Source organism: Helicoverpa zea, chromosome 26 (genome assembly GCF_022581195.2).
Source record: "Helicoverpa zea isolate HzStark_Cry1AcR chromosome 26, ilHelZeax1.1, whole genome shotgun sequence".
Taxonomy (NCBI): Eukaryota; Metazoa; Arthropoda; class Insecta; order Lepidoptera; family Noctuidae; genus Helicoverpa; species Helicoverpa zea.
The window spans coordinates 2660430-2684554 of NC_061477.1; the positions used below are offsets into that span (position 1 = coordinate 2660430).

The window sequence follows — 24125 nt, forward strand, 5'->3', positions numbered from 1 at the left end:
GAATTTCTCCGAAGTTTATGCATGCACTGATTTCATTCATACATAAATAATTATACACAAATACACACTAATTTTTGGACACATCTCTTTTCTTCTAAAGTCTATGGATTAAAAAAAGTTCCGCCAGGACAACGTTCGCCCAGCGGAATCTGTTTTTGGTGAATTTCTCCACAATGGCTGCATACACAAATTTTTATTTACCATACACAATTATAGAACGTCTTACACTAATTATTTGCATAATTAAAATCTTTAAATTCAACAACATTCCGCTGCGCGAATGCACACTCTCAAGTCAGATGAGCCACAGAAGTTAATTAATGACACGATTAATTACTGACTTATGTTAATTAATTGATACGAAAAGGGATTGGAGAACAACACGATCATTCAAATAAAACAACAAATAATTAGAACCAATTTTAATCGAAATAAAATTGCTGAAACCATAATTACATATCTATAACTTAAAATAATTGCGTGACAATGTTCTGTACAGTACAAAAGCATTCGTCCAGTTTCTTATTGCTATGTGAATATAATAACTAGCGTATTTACTATACACCTTGGAAATCTGAAACAAAGAGAGATAGAAATTAGTTGTAGGAAAAGATTTGCTGAGAAAGTCTGGAACAAAGTTTCTTATTGAGTATGTAAATAGACCACAGAAAACGTTATTTTACTACTCTAATCATAGTTCTTCATTCAAGTTCGCGTGCAATGTAACTGTGAACATTTGTGAATTAAGAAAAGAATGAGAAATTATTTTTTTTTGTCGAGTAGCTTTTTTTTTAGTACTAGTAACTTCACACTAATCCCAAGTACAAATTGAGATTTTGTGATGATAGATTTTCTGCTTAGCCTGAGGGTGATTTTGGACTAGATTTGACTTTCAAGTATTGAGAACCTCCAGGGGCCCGATTTAACAATTTTATTTAAGCTACATACGATTCACATTAGACTGCGATCCAATCCCGACTCGATTACGATTGAAGCATGAAGCACGATTGAAGTATGTAGCATTCCGTTATTTTTTTTTTTAAATAAACGTTTTTATCCTTTTCTGTCATTCAATAATGAATCATTTTGTCTGCAAATGATTTACAATTGCAATATGATTGGAAAGCAAACTACCGTATAGACCAAAATCAACAAAATAGCAGACCAATCGAATGTTGTTGCAATACGATTGGTCTTATATTAGTAGCAGAATGCCCGATATGGTTAAAACTGCTATTGCCATCATATTGCGATTCGATTTCTATTCAATTTTGACATTATTTACTTAGGAGAATCGGGCCCCTGCTTGTTTTGCAGTCAGTGAAAACTACATAATCACCTTTAATCCCTGCGCTTCTTGCCATGCGTATCGTGTCGGTCGTGATGGTCTCGCTTGCGGGTACTCTTGTCGGCTCGCTTGGCCTCGCTCAAGAACCGATCCAGACCGAACGGATCGAAGTCTGCATCAGGCTGGTTACGGGATTGTGACTGAAAAAGAGTTGAACAAAGGACTGTAAGATTGGGAATATAGTATAGCGTCCTAGCCGATTGTCGGCTACGGCGGCTGTTCTCATGTAAGAAGGTCAGTCAGCTGCGCAGGACATATTATAGTGCACAAGCATTTGCGCAGACACAGGCACACTCACTATTTTTCACCCTCATAACCCGATGAGACGGTAATCCGACACGACCGGAAAGAGATCAGGCGCAGGACCAACATTTAAGTGCTCTCTGTTGCACGGGTGTATCAATCATCAACTTTCAGACTCTGAGCAGCTTTGTGAAGGTTTCTAAGACTCACAAAGCAATATCTGCCCGAGACCTCATACTATATAGTGCTATGTACTCGCGCTATGCTACTACTAGACCAACGAAGTAGTCTGTAAAGTATGTATAAACAATACTAACGGGTTCATCTCTGCTAGAATGTCCGTCCTTCTCAAACTGCACAGGACCAGCTCGAGTGTTGCTGCTGCTGGTACCAGCGAACTCCTTGTCAGCCACGAATCTGTCGATATAACACGAATACTAATGTTATTAACAAGATATATTTCACTGTGCTAGTTAGTTATCTTATAGTTAATGCTATCTGCCAGATAAAGCCTATTTATAATTTCTGTCCGATATTATGTGTCAGATAAGAAAGTTGTTTGTAATCATGCGTAGAATCACGTGTTCAAGTATCGGTCACTAATTACCAGTCACCCTATATAAGTTTTCATTTCACTGAGAAATGTAGAAAAAATTATATTACCCACACAAAGTTTGCCTTAAACTTTGTGAGCGCTCAGTTGCGTCCACTCTCATGCGTCCGTTCTCATTCATGCTCATCATGCTGCTTGGTCGTCGAGTAGAAAGGTGGTCGACGATAATGTAAGACTGTGACCTTTGCCCATCTTGATTTCTCCCATTAATTGTGCTGATTTTGTGTTGTTTATATTTTTGAATTTAGTATTATTTAGTTATTATTTAGAATTTAGTATTTACTCAGTTGTAGTGAATAATTCTTAATTACTGAAATTAGGCTGTAGGCTTCTGGTCCCAAAAAATATATATCATCAATGCGAGCGACCAAGCGAGCGGGAAATATATAAAAAGTGATCTCCGCTTCGACTGACAGCCAGTTACGATGGTCAAGAAGATGCACTGAGTGCGTCTCTTGGTTCGCCGAAGCTCACGGGCCGCGCTCCAGACTCGCCCTGTCTAGAGTCAGCTTTACATACTCTACGCACCTCCTAGTATTAACGATAGCATCAATATCTCCGCCGTAGTTGTCCTTGTCAGCATTCCGGGAGGGCCTGTAGATGTGTGCGCCCACGTTGTCCTGGTTGCGCCACGGCTTGTCGTACACGTTGTATGCCTCGTCGTCGCCGTAACCTGGGAATTTAAAATCATTGTTGCAAAAAATGTCATCATTAAGTTGTTTTTGTCAGAAAAGCCTAATAAATGTAATAAAACCTACAAAGATCACTTTTTTAGTAATTATTTATTATATTTTCATTAATTTTAAAAATTAAAAATAAACTTATATATGTCACCGTAAGATTACAAACATCGTTAGATTACAATCTATCTCGAGAGATTGTAAACTGTCGAATTATTGTAAACCGTAACACCTGATTGCAATTTAACGCATTATTTTTCGCTATATTATAATCTATCGATGAGAAATTGTCAAATTGTCAACTGTCCGAAAGCTCTCCCTGATTGGTCAGTCTTTTTGTAAGATCGAGAGCGATGTAGAGCGGTCAAATTGTCAACTGGCGTAGAACGGAATGCATCTTGCGCGCTGATTGGTAGAACGTCAAAAAAGACAATGTTCTTTGCAACTCCCGGTGTCACAGCTCTTTGACGTGCAAAAATAAGTGACGGTTTAATTTTTTATAAAATCAAAAATTGTACTTAATTTTTAAGACTCAAATTACACACAATTAAAAATTGAAGTTAGTGACGAAAACGAATCGCTGCAAAACCGACTCCACGTAGTCTTGTCTGCCCTACCCCTAGAGTGCAATTCAAAACCGCGTAGGCGCGGAGGGGCGAGGCGGCCTGCGAGCTGAGGCGCAGGTAGTTTCAGCGCTCGCCGCCGCGGCTGAGGCTGGCCGGCTCAGCCGGCCAGCAAGCCGAAGCTGCGGTGGTGAGCGTGAAAACCATCTGCGACGATAAGCTCGCATGGGACCGCCGGAGCCCCGCAGCGCCGGAGCCGTGACAGAAGTTATGCTTGCTGCATGTTGCATGCTTACTTCCATGCTGGGTCAATTAATATGGGATGTGTTATATTTTAAACAAAAAACTCAGTAGGTACGAGTTAAAAAATTAGAAGGTAAATAAATATTTTTATGATGTCATTTAATAGTATTCAAGAAGTTTACTGTTAGAATGCATGCTACAAATTTAGATGCAAAAAAATAACCATCATGCTGAGTTGTATTTAGAGTGGAAGATAACTCGTGGCTAAGATAGTATTATTTAGATGCTCGACGCTTTATTAATTGTGGCTGACTTAGTAATTTAGAAGGCAACATACATTTTTGGGGGCGAATAATGATATTAAAAAGAAGCCTGTTTAATTAGCACCCCTTTTATTTTATTTTTAAATATTAGTTTGTATTTGAAGACAAAATACCTAACTGTATTTTTATAAGAGTTATCTAAATATATAAAACTCAAAGGTGACTGACTGACTGACTGACTGACATAGTGATCTATCAACGCACAGCTGAAACCACTGGACGGATCGGGCTGAAATTTGGCATGCAGGTAGATGTTATGACGTAGGCATCCGCTAAGAAAGGATTTTGATCAATTCTACCCCCAAGGGGATAAAATAGGGGATGAAAGTTTGTATGAAACTTTGTCAGTTTTAAACCGATCGGACTGAGACTTTGCATGCATAAAGCTACTATGGCGTAGGCAACCCTTAAGAAAGGATTTTGATAAATTCCATCCCTAAGGGGATAAAATAGGGGATGAAATTTTGTATACATCTTCTTAGATTTTATGAAGAAGTCCTGATGACGAATCAGAATTTTATGATGACGTTCGCTTAAATACGATTTTGATTAATTCAACCCCCATTCAACCCCCACGGGTGATAAAATAAGGGATGATGAACGCTGTGCATTTTCGTCTCATTTCTGAATCGCGGTGTTAAGATTCTCCGCCAGTTAATTACCTTCGAACTGAACTGTAGGTAATCTGTTTGTTTGGGTGCTAAACTATTGCTAACTATGGAGGAAAACTACTTGGGCTATTGTGATGGGATGTTAGTGGATGACAATGTATTTGGTACATGTAAAAACGGCAGGTGGAGACTCGCCACCTCACTTACTGGGCCCCCGGGAACCAGTCACTGAATAGCAACAAGAGGGCAACAGGGACATGAGCGGCTGAAGGGTGAGGATCCCTCGGCGGACTTTAAACGCAGATTACGCGCTCCCTGTACTTACCCTCCGAGCAGGGCTACTAATCCTGCTCTAGCACTCCACTCCACTCTGGACGGCCAAGCCAAGCCAGAGGCGTGAGACCTACCCCCGTCATGGTTCACTCTGACCGGCCGGAGATGGGGGACAGTATACTCTCCCTGGAGAACTCAGTATATATAGCCCCGCGGGGTCGCTACTCCCCGTCATCAGCCTTAGATGTCCTGCGGTGCCTATATCTCATTATTATTGTCGTTATTATCTCAAGAGCCTTTGTCCCAATTATGTTAGGGTCGACTTCCAGTCACGATGCAACTGAGTACCAGTGTTTTACAAGGAGCGACTGCTTATCTGACCTCCACAACCCGGTTACCCGCTCAACCCAACACCCCTTGGTAAGACTTACTGGCTTCTGACTACCCATAACGACTGCCAAGAATGTTCAATGACAGCCGGAACCTACAGTTTAACATCCCCTCCAAATAACGGTCATTGGTATCCAAAAAATACGTAGAAAGTACATACGAACTTAAAAAAGTTGCATTGGCAGGTACTTGCCAGACCTGGAATCAAAGACCCACGCTCATACTTGAGAGATTGGTTCTCTACCCACTAAACCACCACGACTTCCACTAAGTCACCACGACTTTGTCATCTATTTAATGGTTTTTTACGTAATAATACGTGTAATATTTTTGCCACACACAACTTAAATGCCGACTAATTAGAATTACTACTTTTATCCCTATGGTCACGTCTATTGCGGTTCAGTTCTCAGCATTTTGTTTAGTCTGCTGTGCTTTTGCCGTTAAAGTACCAAAATTAAATATATGGAACGTTTCTAATGGTTATGCGTATTCCGGTGTTTTCAAGTCAACGGGCCCTTAAAATTCAATATCAGAGATCTTTGATTTTGTTGACCCCGTAGTCGCTGGCATAAGGGACAGGATCCGCGTACGAAGTCGCGGGCAGAAGCTAGTTTTTATATAAATTTAATACTTGAAGAATTTTTGAAGAGCATTTATTTTATTTAACTGACACCTCTATTTCATTCCTAACTCTACGGGAACTCCATGGGAACAGAACGGCTGGTCGTGATTGGTCGATCTTACAAAAAGACTGACCAATCAGAGAGAGCTTTCGGACAGTTGACAATTTGACAATTTCTCATCGATAGATTATAATATAGCGAAAAATAATGCGTTAAATTGCAATCAGATGTTACGGTTCACAATAATTCGACAGTTTACAATCTCTCGAGATAGATTGTAATCTAACGATGTTTGTAATCTTACGGTAACATATATACAACTTAAAACTAATACATTGCATCAAAAAATTGCTCCTCATCGCTGTCACTGGGTAATGTACCCAGAAGGCTGGCAGCATTGCCACGTTGGATGGCAATGCTCAACCTCTGTGCGAAATAAAAGCCAGCCCTTGGGTCACGAGAAGTGTCAACAAGGCGCTTAGAAATTTCCTTCGCAAGCGCGTGAGCACTCGGACCCCACGGCCCGAGAGTTTCGACCCCAAACGGCTCAAACATGTAATTCCCGATAAGGCTACTATATTTGCGCCGTTTGAGGTCCTCTGCTTGTGAAGCGGCGGAGCCAACACAACACGCAGTTCTAGGAAGATGGGATGGCGCAAGAGTGTCGACGCAGGTCGCGTCCCACACTAAAGTCCTACCCATCTTCCACGGAAATAGCGACATGCCGTCTGGTCTCTTGCCATCGTCGCGTGCCAAACCATTTGGTTCAAGTACGGCTGGCACGCCGACGGCAACAAGAGCCCGACGGATCACGTCGTTGATATTCGCATGTCGTGGTATGCGGCCCGCACTCCGACTGCACGACAGGCCGTGGTGACCGAGGCTGTTGACAGCTTCCCCGCAGTGGCAGCGGTGAGGAGTGCAGCACGAAGCACCCAGACGCAGGCAGACAGCGAGTCTGAAAGTGGTGTCGTCAAACATGGTGCCTATGTTTGCCGACGGAAATGCGTGAAGCCAGTGTGCTTTTTTAGTTGAATCAGATGCGATAAGCGCACAGAAAAACGAGCGTCGCCGACATTTTGTTTTGTATTGATTTATTTTATTTTTATTTATAACTTTATTTATTCTCAGGCATCATAAATGAATACCTTAAAAACTAACATTGTATATATATATATATAAAATCTGTTAGTTAATGAACTGGCTTATAACGAATATCGACGATTCTACCACTTCTATGTCCCAAAATAATAATTGAGAGACTAATGACCGAGATTCAGACGACGCATGACGACGATGACGAAATCATACAAAACAAAATCATCCATACCGCTATCCATTCCCTTGCTGTTGTTAAACAGTCTCTGGTCGAACATGTTCTCAGCGCCCTGGTTGGCCTTGGCGGGCAGACCCAGCGCGATCTGCTCAGAGATATCACGCTCGCGGTCCTTCACTAGCTTCGATCTGTAAACATTAAAATACAAAATGATATTTTTTGACGAAAATAGTCTGCTTAGACAGAATTCCTTTTTCTATGTAGGAAAAGAAATATTTCTTCAAATAAATCAGCCACTATTTTAAATGTGGATATGAAATATATCAAGATTCTTTTGCAAGTTCGAAATAATTTTGAAAAATTAATGAAATAAAAAATAAATAAATTGATTGTAGATTCTTCAGCATCGTAAGTCTAACAACCAATCATAACAAAGATACTATGTTAGAACTTGTCTAACTATTGTTGGTTTGACTCAGACATAGCTGAATGATCAACAATAAGCAATTGCGTTCATCTACATAAAAAGAAGAAACATTTGTTTGTTTGTTGGTACCCTATAGACTCGGAAACTATTGAAAAAAACGGTTGTCTGTAAAGTCGGTTTACTGACGATAGTCGAACGTGACAACGTCATAAGAAATTGATCGTCAGATGTCGCACGCTGCCGAACGCGGAGGCCGATCGTGCCTCTTTGTCGCTCGTTGCGTGCTCTCGCTTGCACTTCAAGCCTTAAACGGAACGCCTCGGAGCGAGGTAACGCCGCATGAGTCATATTTTTTCGTGCGTGCAGCCGGCTCCATCGATTTATAAGACGTTGTCACGTCAAAAAGTATTTTAATTGGTAAGCTACATTCTGCCAGAGTAACTATAGGCTATTTTATCGCAGTATGGACAGTAGATCCCAGGAGACGCGGGTGAAGCCGTGGGAAAACCGCTAGCAGTAATATTTACCTCTTATCAGGTCCAGCTCTAGCCAGGTTGCGTTCCCTCTGCCTCTCCTTGTGTCGGTCAGCTCTCAACTTGTCCCTCTCGGCAGCGGTCAGACCACTCTCATCTACTTCATTGGTCTCTGTGTCATCATCAGGGGCTCGGATACCTGGAATGTGATGGCTAGATTGAGACGGTGAAGTAATATGAATTGGTATTATGTAGGGCAGTTTAACTTTATGATAAGATAACTATGAGGTAATTAGTTTTCAAAAGGACCTTGATATTGATTATTATGCTTGTAAAACAATTACAGATTTTTGATTTCACGAAAGTGGTTGAGCCATAATTGTGTGTGTTAATCTGCACTCGATATTCACTCCTGGAGAGAAAATATAGGTACATGAAATACTGTGAAAATATGAAACCATGAAAACTAATTATTATAAAGCTTACTGCTTACCCAAGAGACTTTCAACATTACAGATGATTAATTATTACAATATACATAATATAAAAGAACACACAACAGCAACTACATTTTTCCCATATGGCAGTTTATCCGATTTTCGCAAAAATTTAATAAAACACCAACTAACCAGCTCTATGATCTCTAGCCCTCTGCGCCAACATCCTCAGATGCTCTTCTTTCTTCTCCTTCTCTCTCTGCGCTAATCTCCTCTCGAGCTGCGCCCTAGCTTCCACCGCTTCTCTGGCCTTCCTGTCGGCTATGTATAGAGCTTCGGCGAGCTTGGAGAAGTTCTCATTGATGTGGACCTGTTGAAGGCCTCGGCCGTCCGCTGCGAGACGCTTGTCAAGGGGTATTGTGTAACCTGGAATGGAAATGGTATTTAAAAAAAGTTGTTGTAATTGATACTAGAATAGTTTCATCACCAGCAACGCAGTTTTCAAGACCTTTCTGTGTAATAACATCCATTCAATAGTAAACTTAATCTGGAAGCCCAAAATGTTTAGGAAAGGTTAGAATGTTTTATGTAAGAAGTTACTTGTGTCTCAGATTGCCATGTCTGTCAGGCATTATAAGCAGCCTTTATCTGGCAGACAGCATTTACAATCGGATAACTTACATACACAATCAAAATATATTATACACTTTATCTGTAACCAGTGAAACTGGTTATGCCCAGATAACTGGGTTGAGAAGGACAGATAGGCAGTTGTTCCTTGTAAAACATTGGTACTCAGCTGCATCCCGTTAGACTGGAAGCCGAACCCAACATAGTTGGCAAAAGGCTCAGGAGATGATATGGTGAAACTGGTTACAAATATTATGATGTCCTCCTAGCTAGCCGATCATCGGCTACGGTACGGTACTAGCTGTGCAGGACACATTGTAGTGTACGCGGATTTGCTTGGACTGCGGTGCACTCACAATTACTTCACTCTCTGCGCCCGATGGGACGACAATCCGACACCACCGGAGAGAGATCAGGTGCGGGATCGACATTTACGTGTATTACTACTGTGTGTTACCTTTAGCGTTCTTCCAGTGCGACACACAAGGCGGCACCTTCCAGTCGCGCTGCTGCTTGACGGACACGCGGCGCGGGGGCGAGTGCAGCACGGGCGCGGGCGGGGAGGGCGCGGCGCGGGGGATCTTCTTGTTGATCTGGAAGCGCGGCGGCTCCATCGGGTCCGACTGGGCTTCTACCATCCTGGGAGATTATAGTTGGTTAAATAACATGGAAGGTGTCGTATCAGATGATTCTGCTGTAGGTACAGAGGTGAGGGAGTTCCAATACTCTTACTGACTACCCCACCATGTTCCTGAAGCCCTTTATGTACCAAAACCACGATTACTCGCGAGAACAATCCCGCAGAGGTGATTTAAGTCCGACATATAGAATGACATGGGTCATTTGATGATTTTCCACCCACTACTTACATACTAATATCATAAAGCTGAATAGTTTAATTTCTAAACCCAATAAATCTCAGGAACCTGGGGTCTTGTTTGCTTTTTTAGTGTTAGCCCGTTTATCGAGAAAAGGTATAGGCTACTTTTGTATCATCATCCTCCTGCCCTTATCCCAATTTTATTTGGGGTCAGCGCAGCATGTTTTCTCCTTCCATACTCTTCTATCTGTCTAAGGACAAGTGGATGAAAGCGCTATCAAAAGCCAGTATTTAGAGACATTACAAACCTGATAACCCTCTGCTTCGCTCCAGAGTTGAACTGTCCTCCTTGCTGCGCAGGCGTGTACCTGATGTATTGTGCCGGAGCCTGCAGGGATAATGTACTATCAGAGCGATTGATATAGCTGTGTTCTTCTCTGTTTGAGAAGATGTAGATGTACATACATAATTTGCTATTCTTAAAGGGTGAAACCAACTAAGATGAAATTAGGTATTGAAATATGAAATTGATTCTCTAGGGCAGATGAAAATGCAGGAAACAGACAGTGAGAAAGGACTACTAAACATTTGACAAAAGTTTTCACACAGCATCACATAATAGGCCTGCTCATATTCTATAAATGAACACAGAGAAAAAGACTTAAGTTTTGGTTCCCATGGAAAACATTACGGTCTATATTCAATGTATGGATTCAATTTCGAATTTCCGGAACACTGCAAGGTTTATAAAAGCCACAAAGCAGCACTACCCAGGAATTGAACCTCACAGACCTTGCACAGTAGTTGTGCTATGTGACTAGCAGACTAACTGTGTTAATTGCGCTAAACACAAACTTTACACTTACTTTCACTGTTTACGTATTACTTATGAATAGGAATTCAACTCACAGCTTTAGGAGCAGCTTTTACAGGCAAGGCAGCAGATATTTTAGCATTAGTAAGTTTCTCTAGCGCCTGCTTAGTTTTCTCCGTAATATCCTGTATGTCTTCATCATCTGGCTTCTGTAGTGTGGGATCATCTTCTGCCAACACTTCTGATGGTAACAGGTCTGTCAGTTTTGAGTATATTATCTGGAAATTAATGGGTGTGTTATTTGGGTGTTGAGTAAATAAATGTTATAGTACCAAAATTTATGTGCTGCAAAAATGTAGATGTTAACAAGTATTTTGATACTAATAGGATACATAACGCTGTATATAAATGGTATATGAATTCAGGACACCTGTTTATGTAAACTTAACCATTATAAAGCTGAAGAGTTTCTTGATTTGTGGGAATACTTATCATAGGAACTGCTGTTCTGTTTTCAAATTTATTTGTGTTTGAGAGCCTTCTTATCCATTTGCATGAAAGTAATTGCCACATGGGCAGAAGCTAATATTGTATAATATTTATTATAAACTCCCCTTTTTACTATATTTTAAAAGTCACTTATTTTACTTAACAAGCTAATTAACAGCACTAATAATATTTGCTCTTTATCAATCCCCCCAAGCTTACCTTATCAGCACTATGTCCTTGCCTCGCTATAGCAGAATATTTAACTCGTCCAGACTCATCAAGTTGGACCGCTAAGGCATTGGAAGTGCTCTCCTTGCCCCTGGCTCCCATACCCAGAGGGTATTGGGCCACGTGAATCTCGGGGAAGGCACCTCCATCTGGAATTAATTATGGTAGTTAGCCTACTTGTGTTGTGTAGTGAGAAATTAAGTTTGTGTATACTTGTTTTGAGGCTGGTGTGGTAATTAACACTCATTCCTTCTCTGTATGAGAAAAGCCTGTGCAATGTGGTAGTGCAATTAAAGACTGTTGATGATAACAGTTGTGTGCTGGTTACTATCAGAAATAAAATATTCATTTACTCTATAGAGGAGTCTGGAAAAGAACAAGTTCTGTATTCCGTTTAGACATGTTACCAACTAACCATACCTTATTTCCTTTAAGATAACAAAAAATTAAGTACAGGAATCCACTGGTGTCTACAGTTTTTGGTCAGTGGGTCATCTTAGGGGGTGTTTAAATGAATTGAAAACACTACAACACCACCATCGTATCGCATATACTAAGTTCTATATAATAAAGATAGTATCTGACCTCCAAAGTCCTCTTCGGCCCTGGGTATCCATCCTTTCCTCTGTCCATAAGGCGGGACACTGGTTTGTGACACCACCAAGGCACTGCCGACACGTTTGGCCTTCCTCTCGTCATCACGGTCCCACACCTGCTGTGTGGGAGCTGGTAAAAGGCTGAAAACGGAGCCATTACGAAAATAAAGTTGAAGTTTAAATGGGAATATTTTATTCGCTTCTGATTAGGTTATCTCTAGATTAAATAATAAATCTGCTGGATTGGGGTTTCTAACATGTGTTTTAAAATTCGTGGCGTTGCCTCAGTGTCGAAATTTAGATTTCACAAGCTGTATTTACAAAGGACAACAGAATTTTATCAACACGTTATAATTTGCATGATTCCAATCGTCGTTCACGGCAGGATATTAGATTTAAAATATTATCGACACTGTAGCTTTGATTTAGAATAATATATTTATTGTTTTGATTTGGCATACAATTATTAATTTTAATCAAAAATAAATAAAAATCTGCACAACTCACCTCGATAACGACGCCATTTTATTTTGTGACTTTTTATGAATTTCGTCCGGGAACTGTATCAAACATAAATATCATTGACGATGTACTTGTATTGAATTGTATTGAATAACAACAAAGTATAGTTTTCTATTCTTTAACTTATTTTATTTGTTTTAAGCAAAGACTGCTGAATAAAACTACATAACAATTTTTAAAACTAACTAAAAGTGTGGAAAATGATTCATTTCAAAACGAAATGCGATAAACTTTTTAAAATTTGTATCAACTCTGACCAAGTTCAAATTCATTCAGCCAATTTAATTATAAACAAGGTTTGAAATGGAAATAAATTAAATACTCAATTAATCTTCCTTATTTGGACTATGCGATAATTACAATGTTGTTACTTAGTATTTAATTCACTCATCACTATTGTGGATTACGTGGATTAATCATAAATTGACCATAAAAAATGGTGGAGAAACTGTCAAATTCGTATATAAATGAAGTGGGCAGCGAACGTCCCCCTTTTCTAACCTCAAAAATGCGCGAGAAGTGTTAACATTCTGATGGTGAAGTGAGCTAATTTTATCATTTAATTGGTGTTAAAGTGAACGGATTGCCACAATGCCTTCCAAGAAAAGAAAATACAATGCAAGGTTTCCAGCCGTAAGTTAAAAAACCTTCAAAAACGACAGTAACAAAGAGAAAATTGGTTTTGTTTTCGTCAATAATTTTGAGAGATTGGTGATATCATGACATTGTTTGTTTGTAGGGGCGAATCAAGAAGATTATGCAGACTGATGAGGAAGTGGGGAAAGTTGCCCAGGCAGTGCCAATCATAATCTATATCCTTTTTAAATAGCACTGCTATATTGTTGTATTAGTCGTTTTAGAACACGTATGTATTTACATTGTTGGAATGTTCATTTACTCATTTTGGCTTTCATTAGCTCCATACGTTACAATTTTAATTACTGAGGACAAAATGTTTAACTTGTCCAACAATACAAAAAACCTTTAACCAACCTTTTTGGTGGTTTACATAATCACAAACTAGTTTTAGAGAGGTTTGTTTGTTTTATCTTGGCTGTATGAATTCAATGTTGTTGACAGTAAAAAAGAAAATATTCACATTTCTCACATTCTCTGGGTCATGAAGCTAAATCTTATTGGATTTTTAAAGAAATCAAGACTTTATTTATGAAATGTTGAAGATTTGATAATATAAACAAACACTCACTCTAGCACAGGATTATTACCTATAGCTTATTATGATTCAACTATGCATTTATTGGTTACAAATTATTCTAGATTTTAAGACGAATATTACTACAAAGTACGGGGTATGTTCAGCCTACCCCAGTCTCTGTTGGAAGCTCGGTACTCGAAGTTGTTGACTCATATATCTACCTAGGACAAGTAGTCCAATTAGGTAGGTCCAACTTCGAGAAAGAGGTCAACCGCCGAATCCAACTCGGCTGGGCAGCGTTCGGGAAACTACGCAATGTCTTTTCGTCCGACATACCACAGTGCCTCAAGACGAAAGTCTTCAACCAATGTGTGTTACCAGTGATGACTTATGGCACCGAATCGTGGTCTCTCACTATCGGCCTCATCTCAAAGCTCAAAGTCGCTCAACGAGCTATGGAGAGGGCTATGCTGGATGTTTCTCTACGTGATCGAATCCGAAACGAGGAGATCCATAGACGAACCAAAGTCACCGATATAGCCCACCGGATTAGCAAGTTGAAGTGGCAATGGGCAGGCCAATTGCTCGCAGAGCAGATGATGATGATGATGACGGGGGAATATTGTAAAGAGTTATTATTATACAGTCAAAATCTGTTATAACAATATTGAAGGAACTACTCAGATTTAGTCATAAAAACCAATAGTTGTAATAACCAGTGACAGGAATAGCATATAGCATTCAGCCAAGACCTTTGATATTGGTAAATTTTACTGGTATATCGTTCTAAATGATGTCGCCATAAACTGAAATTAAATTTGACTGTATTTAATTTCATTATTAAAATTAATAAATTGTCTTTGCATGTAACTTGGTCACTGGTTTCCCTTTAATTATGTGTTTCGGAAACATGAGAAACTGCAGGTCCCGTCTATCATTTGAACATCCTTAGTAGTAGTTACAGTTAGTCTGAAGCCAGAGAGTGACAACCAGTCTTACCAAGAGGTATTGGGTTCCCTGGGTAACTGACTTGAGGTGGTCAGTTAGGCTGTTACTCCTTGTAAACCACTGGTACTCTGCTGCATCCCGATAGACTGGAAGCCAACCCCAAAACAGTTGGGAAAAGGCTAAGCAGATGATGATGACCTAAAGCTGACCTTAATTACGTGACCCTATTCCTAAGACTTGTCTGTTTTCAACTTGTAAGTGGAAGAAACTTATCCATGAAACAATACAGTATTTCTTAGTTCTTCAGGAACTATGCTAGAAAATTGAGAATTAGTAGCCCTTTTCACGCGCATCCCGTGGAGTCTAGCTTCCCAACAGTGAAAGTATCTTTCAAATCAGTCCACCAGTTTCGGAGTCTTTACAGTACAAACAAACAAAAAATATTTCCTCTTTATTGTAACAGTATAGTTAATTATCAATTTATCTATGTCACTACTAAAAAGAGAAGAATATTTTTAATTAATTAAATTAGCAACATATGAGTCAATATTAGTAGTCTGCTTCATTAATTACATTAATTGAGATGGCTTTGCCTCATTGTTTGATTAACACAAATTAATTAAGCCAATTGTATGTCTGTGTTTGACTAAGGGCTGCGTTGCCCATATTCAAAAAGGTTCAATTAATTTCATTTTAGATAGATAGTAGATGTTAACAACTTGTATAATAACTTAAAAAACCGGCCAAGTGCGAGTCGGACTCGTGCACGAAGGGTTCCGTAAATTACAGTTAAATCAACCTATCTCAAAAACTATAAGAGATACTTTGATCAAACCAAAAATCGTTGAAAGAGTTAATTAGCATGCATCACCTCTATTTTTTTTAGAATTTTATACCCCGTAGTTATAAAAATAGAGGGGGGGGGACATACTTTTTACGACTTTGAGAGCTGATATCTCAAAAACCGTTCACTTTAAGAAAAATGTTTTTTAGAAAACTTTATATCATTTTAAAAGACCTTTCCATTGATACCCCACACGGGTATGTACATCGAAAAAAAAAATTTCATCCCTCAGTTACATGTATGGGGGGCCCCACCCCCAATTCTTTTTTTTACTATTTAGTGTCATATTTTTGTAGCGGTTCATACAACACATATTCCCATCAAATTTCATCACTGTAGTACTTATAGTTTCCGAGTAAATCGGCTGTGACAGACGGACAGACGGACAGACGGACATGACGAAACTATAAGGGTTCCGTTTTTGCCATTTTGGCTACGGAACCCTAAAAAGGTAGAACTCATCAAAATAGGCATATCTGGAAACTTGCACCATAAGAATAATAGCATTACGTTGACTGACGGTGTTCTGCAGGGATCGATACTGGGACCGCTCTTATTAGATGTAGGTCATGACAACCTTAAATTGTGGGTCAAGGTTATGTTTAGAAAATCACTACAAAGCCAGAAAGTTTGCCAGCCTTGCCAAGGGGTCAAAAGCTAGATGGATAATGATTCTAGCGCGAGAAAGGAATAACGCTATTAGTAGGTATACTCTGTGACCTCGACTACGTGTAAACGTGTGACAAATATTGACATATACTACCCATCCAGAAATCAGAAACTGACCGCGCAAAACGCATTTTAACCTTTGACCTTATACCTATTAGCTTTTCTTCTGTACCTGTGCGATTTTACGAGAAGAACTGAAACTTACATAGTAAATAATATTACTTATCTAATTACACTGATTCTTGACCTTGCTGTAGAAAATTCTAGAACAATGATGAATATCCAAGTTATCTCTGAAGCTAACCTCATGCCCTGTAAAGGATGCAGTACATTTATGTACATACTGATGTCATCGCAAAAAAGGAAGTTAGAATTACGTGTGTGCATTTTGATGTCTGCTGTATATTTTTGCATCTACATGTACCCAATTATAGGAGATAAAGTGTATTCTATTTCGAGCTTAGCAACTCATGTTTCAGTGTTTGCGTAGGTAGGAAGTTTAATATGATATGTTAGAGTGGAATAAAAAAATGTATGAACCCAGTCGGTCTGAATAAGCTTATCTATCTTTTATACTGCATCGCTATTTGTCAATGTCAAATTATGGAGTACATTATTCAGGATTTCCTTCTGATTTTGCATATGAACACACTCTTGGCCTATGGGTTCACAACTTCTCGCTAAGAATAAGTGGCTTAATTTTCACCTTGTCAGGACCTTTCCAAATTCAATCTTGTTCACCCACGTATTTTAGAATTTTTGAAATTTAATATCTGGAAAATCGAAGAAAATTCCGTCGGATACTTTTTTAAATATATCTCGTATCCTGAAAGCGTCGATATGCCCCAAAATAGCCTTATCTTCTCACATATTTTCATCCTGCATGCAAGATATAAAAATGTACAGTTAACAGTGCAGCGATCCTGTCTGGCAATGAATGATGACGTCAGAGGCGTCGCACGGATGATACAATTAGTCATGTGTACCAGAATAGGACTATATACTCAATACAACACGAATACAGTTCGAGATGTATCACGTTGCTTCTTCCTTGTACAGGATAAGATCGTCTTAAATGGCCGGTTTCTGAGAACTCTTATCGATGGTTTATATACTTATGGAGGGATATTGGACTTATGATCAGCATCATCTGCCTAGCCTTTTCCCAACTATGTTGGGGTCAGCTTCTAGTCTAACCGGATGCGGTTAAGTACCAGTGTTTTCAAGGAGAGGCTGCCTATCTGACTTCTTCAACCCAGTTAACCGGGCAAACCTAATGCCTACAGTTTATCGTCCTATCCAAACCTATATTGGACATCTCTGGGTTTCATGTAGTCAACAGCTGAAAGGAGCCATCAAAGGATTTCCCTGCACCAATGTACTTTGCATTTTAGTCCTTTGTCATCCAACCACATTTTAAAGGCTAGGCAGATGGAGTGTTTTTTACACTATCTTATTTATTTCTGCGTTATCATTTATCATGCAAAATGGGCTGTACGTGTAGTTGCATGACATGCTAAAAATATGTTCCTTTGTTCGACCCGTCAACACAGATTTTTGAGATTTTGATAAAGCTTTGAAAGTTTTGTAGTAGGCCCATCTTAATAAGTACCCATAAGAATGATGTTGACCCAAAAGTATTTACTTTAGATTGTCATCGATTTGACGTTTCATAAGAGCCTGCAAAGGCCTATTTGAAATAAAAACAATTTGATTTTTTTAAAAGACATCATGATTATCTTTGATCATGATCATGATGATCTTTGGTCAGCTCAGAGCAGTATGTTAGTCTTACTTAAAGGTACCTACTGGCGTTATTAGACTATACCTACTGGAGAAAATGGATATGCAGTCCAGCTAGTTATCAAAAGTCAAGGAAAAACCCGAGATTGTAAACATTACAGTTTGCTCTTAAAACATATATTGTAATGTATTTAAAATTGACCACGAAACGGAAGCAATCTGTAATCGGAAAAACCGTCAATTTGTGTAAATTCGGTTTCTCCCTGATAGTTATCATGTAGTTATTTAAATCAAGAACAAGAAATTATAGTATGTATGTAAATTGCCGTAGCTGTAGTTATACTACACAGTAGAGGTATTTTGAAAATGAACTAAAATCTGGAGGTCTATTTTTTTTTCGTCCTATGGTTCAACATTCTGAAATTAAAATATTTGTTACCAAATTCCTCACAATACCTAATAGGTTGTTTGTAAAAAGTTGAGTTATTCCAATTACAAAGTTGGAATACATTAGTTACATGAATTTACAAATGACTTGTCTCGTAGGCGTCATGAAAGCCATTGAAAAACGTCCACTGCTGGACACGGCCTTCCCCAAGCTGGGGAATTTACCCATACTCACTGCGCTGGGCATGCGTGTGGGATATTTTTTAGCTTCGGAGCTACTGTTGCCCATCTCCGAAGACATCTACAGACAGACATGTGTTGCTGGGGAGTTTGTTGCACCACTTCTTCTTCCCAGCAAAAACACATAAGAAGTGGTGGGCATTTTGTCTGTCTTTTGTAAATTTTTGACGTTCAAAGAGTGATGTTTTGCAGACAATTGATTTTGACATTCAATACCACTTGGTGCTGGGTTTTGTACATGTGTATTTTTTCAAAATTATTCCCAAATTCCTTAACTCAGCCCTATTATATCCAACACCGCGAACATTGGAGCTGTTTGTGGAGTCTCTGCTCAGTAAAGCGATGCAGGTGACGATGGCGCGGCACGCGAAGACTCTCAGCCCTTCGCATGTTAAGCAGTGCATCCTGGCCGAGTCCAGGTTCGACTTCCTTAGGGATCTGGTGAGTAACTTGTAAATGGGTCTTGAAATTAGAAAAAAAAAAATAGTTTGTTTTAGTCTAGAGAATTTACTATCAATAAAGTTCTTTTTGGTGGACTAGTAATGGTCCACCAAAAAGAACTTTATTGATAGTAAATTCTCAAAATTATTTCTTGATATCTATAGGGCAGAATTCCATGCCTGTATGTCCATGTTTATTTTTTTGCGAAGCCTATTGTCTATAAATTGTCTTTGTTATTACATTATTTTTATGGAAACTTTATGAAAAAGAACCTGGGTAATTAGCATAGCATATTAACTAGTATAAGTGAACTAAATTGCAATGTTTTATCATTTCCAGGTGAAGAATATCCCAGACGTCTCGGTAGCGGAAGAAAAAGAAATGATGAGTGCCGAAAGCTCTCCGAATTCTTCTAGGTAAGTTTTTATATAAAAATGAACCTAAGCACTGTATCAGTGGCAGTAAATACACCTCGATCCTGGACAGAATCTTAACATTTTCTTTCTTAATTTTTTAACAAACAAACTTTTGTCTTCAACAGATTTTCGGACATGCCCGTCCCTCCCCGGCGGATAGCGCGGGAAGATTCCAATAGTTCGAGCAGTAGTGACGTCAAAATAGTACCTTTACAACCGCCCCGGGACCCCGTGCGGAGAGCACTGTCCACCGAGACGGAACCGCCAAGCAAACTAGCGCGAACTGAGACCGTCACCTCCACCTCACTAGATACAGCCATAGACCTATCAAAGAAGTCAACAGAAGAAAAACCGGTTGTTACCGCAAACTTTTACCAAGAGACGTTATTAACCGACGAAGTCCAGCACAGAAGTGTGATCAAGCTCAACCCTACGTACTCAAGTCCTCAACCGTCAACGAGTTACACTCCCGAACCTCTTAAAATAGACATGGTGCCAAAGCCAGCGGTGATAGAGAAACCAATTGTAGCACCTAGGACTCCTGTCACGCCAATAACGCCTATACTAAATATAGATTTTACGAAAAATTTAACAAACCCAGAGATAAAATTGTTGGACACTGCTGCTATTGTCAGTGTACCTAAAAAAGAGAATTCTTTACGACAAATCCATAGGCAAAACTCTAAATCGGGTAGGCCCGAAGTGAAAAAGATTGAAATTAAGCCGATCCAGGCGCCCCCAGTTGATATAGACAGTTTGAATTCTGGAAATCTACAGATTGATGAAGACTATGATACCTGAGTATGTATGTAATTTTGTTTTTGTTTTACGTTTTTTTTTTGGTGCGATATTTATTTTCCGTATTCGATGTTTTAATGTTTAGGTTTTAACTAATAGTTATGTACTCAACGACTTATGATTTGACTTGTTGACACAGAGTATTAAAGAATGGAGTGCCAGGTTCTAGGTACATGATATTTTGTCTTGAAAATAAAAACTCCTTAACTTTTTTTTGATGTTGTCGCACACATAAAAAGATCAATAAGTTCATAAAAGTAAAACAATACTTTTCTCATCCTTTATTTTAATACTCTGCAATGTATTTTCATGATGGTTGTCAACAAGCTTTTAAAACGCTCTATTTTATTTCGTCATTCACACAAGGTATCGAATATTTGTATAATGTTTATAAGGATTTTTATTATCATATGTGTAATGTGTTATTTTTTTATTGCAACAAATAACATGATTGTTATTAAATTTATTTTAATTGCGGATAATGAATATCGCGGTCCAGTCAAGTTGTTTACCAATTTAGATATATGAATGGTAAGTTTTCAAATCTAATATGTTTTTATGGGCGATAGAGTGTGGTATTCGTAAATGTGGGATTTTCAGTATGCCTAGTCTTTTTTCTTCTTTCTCCTGCCCTGTTCCCAATTTTACTTGGGGTCGGCGCAATATGTACCTATTAAAAATAAGGTTGTTAATTTAAGACACCTTAAAACCTAAAATTGCATTGCCCATCGTAAGATTTCAAAATACTGCAGTCGCTCAAGTTAGGGTTAAGCAAATATAATATTTGATTTAATATGAGTCTTTAGTAAACAATACAACATTTTACGAATACCCCACTTTTTCGCTATTCGCGTGAGTAACGTTTGTTTTCTCTGTCAGATTGAGATTGTTTATTTTAGTATCACATTATGTCTAACGTATATGTTTCATTGTAAAATATTATATGTCATATGTGAGCTTGACTATGTAACGATGACATTAAAAAGGGACTGTTATGTAATTTATGTGTAGTATGAAAGATAAAGTAAGCAAATGCGCAGACATTTCACAAGTCTTAAAAACCTAAGAGACAACTTCCTGAAAGTTGGGTAAAAAAAGTTTTGTAAAGGCGAATTTTTTGCCGATTGTACGTGCTGCATTGTTGAGCTGGCAAAATAATTGTAAATAAAGAAATAAATGCTATAACAAAATTTTAGTTTTTTGTTTATTAAGATTCCATGGAGTAGTTAACAAATGGATGGTAAAAATACATTGAATTTTATTAAAACAAATAAACCTGATTGAGTTTAATATACAATCAAAGTAAGACTCAGAACTGCAAGATTAACGTATCCAGATGAGTCATTCACGTATACTTCGGTAAATATACAGTAAAAATGTAACTCTCCATTTGTTATTTATTCCGTGTTGGTAGAAATACAAAGAAACTGGAATTATTTTTGTCTCGAAATATTTAAAGTGATTGAGACATAATTCACATTGAAGAAACAAGCGCCCAGTTTTATAGAAGGTTAAAATAAATTGTAATGAGAATGAGAGTGAAAATGTTTTTCAACGAATGAACAAGATTGTGTCGGCAATATATTGTACAGTCAGCATCAAAACTGATAGTTTTAAAGTCAACGAAAACTTATAATAATAATAAAAAATGTATTTAGAACAACGATTGCTTCCTACTAAAATTATAAATATCTTCTCAAATGTAAAATTTTTGTTGTTGACTGTACAAAGAGAGATAATATTATGAGATTGAGAAAGAAAATTGTTGGAAAGAAATGTGTGATTAAAAGTGAATTTTCAGTGTACTATGCAAGGCATGGATTACTCGAAAAGATAATACAAATTACTGCTAGTCCTAATTTGCATCACACAAAATTCGTGTATGTTTGTTACATGCTCTCGTACAAACGGCTGAACGGATTCCGATGATATTTGGCAGTAATGTAGCTTATAAATCAGAGTAGAATACAAGCTACTTTTCATCCCGGTTTCAGGAAGTAGTTCCTTCAAGAAACAGTTGGCGGAAGGCTAGTTTTTCAATCAAAATAATGTTCTTCGCTTTGCATAGTCCCACTGAAAACTCACAAACTGCCGAATGGTCTGAACATAGTGTGACAAAATGTATAACTATTGTATATTATACTGTTCTGAAAATAGTTTGTATAATCTGAATGTCAGAAAAAAGTGGTGTTACTGTTTATGAAATTCTTACCTGCTGTGAGGCCAAATATGCACGAATACTTTTTGTATTGCTATACAACTCCATAGCTTTTTCATGAGACCACAGACTTAGGATCCGTTCACACAGACCGGCTCGGAGAGCATCGGCGCGCATTTTTTTTTTGACACAGACCGGAAACGGCTGAAAGAGTATACAATCGGAGGCAGACATCTGAAAGACCGACAAAAAGTACGCGATCGGAGCCGGTCAGCTTCACACCGAGCGCCTTCGAGCATTCTTAATGACAAAAGCAGTGCACATGCAAAAATAAACCTTACTACAAATACTAAGTACTCAATTTTCAACGTGTTAAGAATTTGCTCTCCTCTCCGAACCGGTCTGTCTAAATGGACCCTTAGGCTGCACTCAAACCAAACTGACAGTCAGCTGCCGAACGTGCCGTCGGTTAGATGTGAACGAGAAAGTGAATATGTATGGAAATACAATAAACTGCGTAACGTTCGCTCACATTCGGCGGCTGACAGTCTATTTGGTTTGAACACAGCCTTAGCGAGCGACCTATCTGTTCAATTTCACAAAATACCTACTAGGCTTATGGCTGGTGTATTCTAAGAAAAGCCGTGGTCTTATTTTTGTAGCCAAATGTCGTAAAAACATGACTTATAAAGACTACTTTAGCTTCCTAAGTATTTGAGATTTTTATCACGTTATTGCGTTTTCACTTATATTATTATGCAATTGAATGAATTATTTGAACGATTTTCATATTTTAAAACGATTCTTGCATGCTTTTTGGCATACATTTTCCCGCGAAGTTTTCACTTTTTTACAAATCTTGTGTATAAAATAGGAATCTTTACCTTAAACCCCGTTTTGAATGGGATCTGCGTCCAAAAATAAGCAATATGTATAAAAGTGTGATTGTACGAACGTTAGACTTTGTGTACAATGCTAAATGTATGTTATATGTTGTAAATTATGATTAGAAATACAATTGGTGATACGTATTTGGGTTTTTGTTTCAATTCCTTACAAATTGTCCTTTTTTTTTCTGTTAACAGGAATCATCGTTAATTTGACGCTTTGTGGTTGAGCAGTAGACCTCGTGTATTATTCATACAGTTCGGCTATCCCAAAGCCACTAGTAATTTACACGGACAAGCAAAGCTTTAAGACAAGAATAACTACTTAATAAATGCTTGAGTTAGTTAAGGTATGTAGGGTGAGTGCTAGCTAGCATGTGGTCAATATTGCATATTGTCCTCTATTGTAAAGTACAAATTACATTTTATACAAATGTACATATCAAACATTGTTTAAGGTTCTTCTAACCTACAGACAGACATGTGTTGCTGGGGAGCTTGTTGCGCCACTTCTTCTTCCCAGCAAAAACACATAGGAAGTGGTGAAGGGTGGGCGTTTTGGGGGCTGTCTATTGTAAATTCCTGACGTTCAAAAAGTGCTGTCTTGCAGGCAAGTTTGAATGAATGATTTTTGATTTTGATTTTACTCATTCAACATGGGTCCAAAGATAGTACCTTGCGGAACTCCGGATCATTAAATTCTTGTTTTTAATTAAAACTTATGCAATCAAATTAATAGGTTCATTTATATTTTTTAAATTGTGCATTTATATATCGGGAGCTTTTTACCGACCATAGCTGCTCGAATTTTGT

General features: G+C 38.4%; 2 protein-coding genes across 2 annotated transcripts; one reads left to right on the forward strand and one right to left on the reverse strand.

Annotated features, from left to right (window-relative positions):
• Positions 1–407: 407 nt before the first annotated feature.
• LOC124642926 (puff-specific protein Bx42) lies at positions 408–12647 on the reverse strand. The gene is made up of 13 exons (XM_047181684.1): positions 12611–12647; positions 12093–12244; positions 11499–11656; positions 10886–11068; positions 10285–10364; positions 9614–9795; positions 8719–8952; positions 8144–8288; positions 7244–7377; positions 2733–2877; positions 1909–2008; positions 1340–1488; positions 408–574 (listed from the first exon to the last, which is right to left on the reverse strand). Exons 1-12 carry the CDS (start codon positions 12625–12627, stop codon positions 1342–1344), a joined length of 1677 nt encoding a protein of 558 aa, XP_047037640.1. The 5' UTR covers positions 12628–12647; the 3' UTR covers positions 408–574; positions 1340–1341.
• A 279-nt stretch (positions 12648–12926) lies between these two features.
• LOC124642927 lies at positions 12927–23456 on the forward strand. The gene is made up of 5 exons (XM_047181685.1): positions 12927–13258; positions 13365–13437; positions 18911–19053; positions 19393–19469; positions 19595–23456. Exons 1-5 carry the CDS (start codon positions 13217–13219, stop codon positions 20268–20270), a joined length of 1011 nt encoding a protein of 336 aa, XP_047037641.1. The 5' UTR covers positions 12927–13216; the 3' UTR covers positions 20271–23456.
• The last annotated feature ends 669 nt before the right edge of the window (positions 23457–24125 follow it).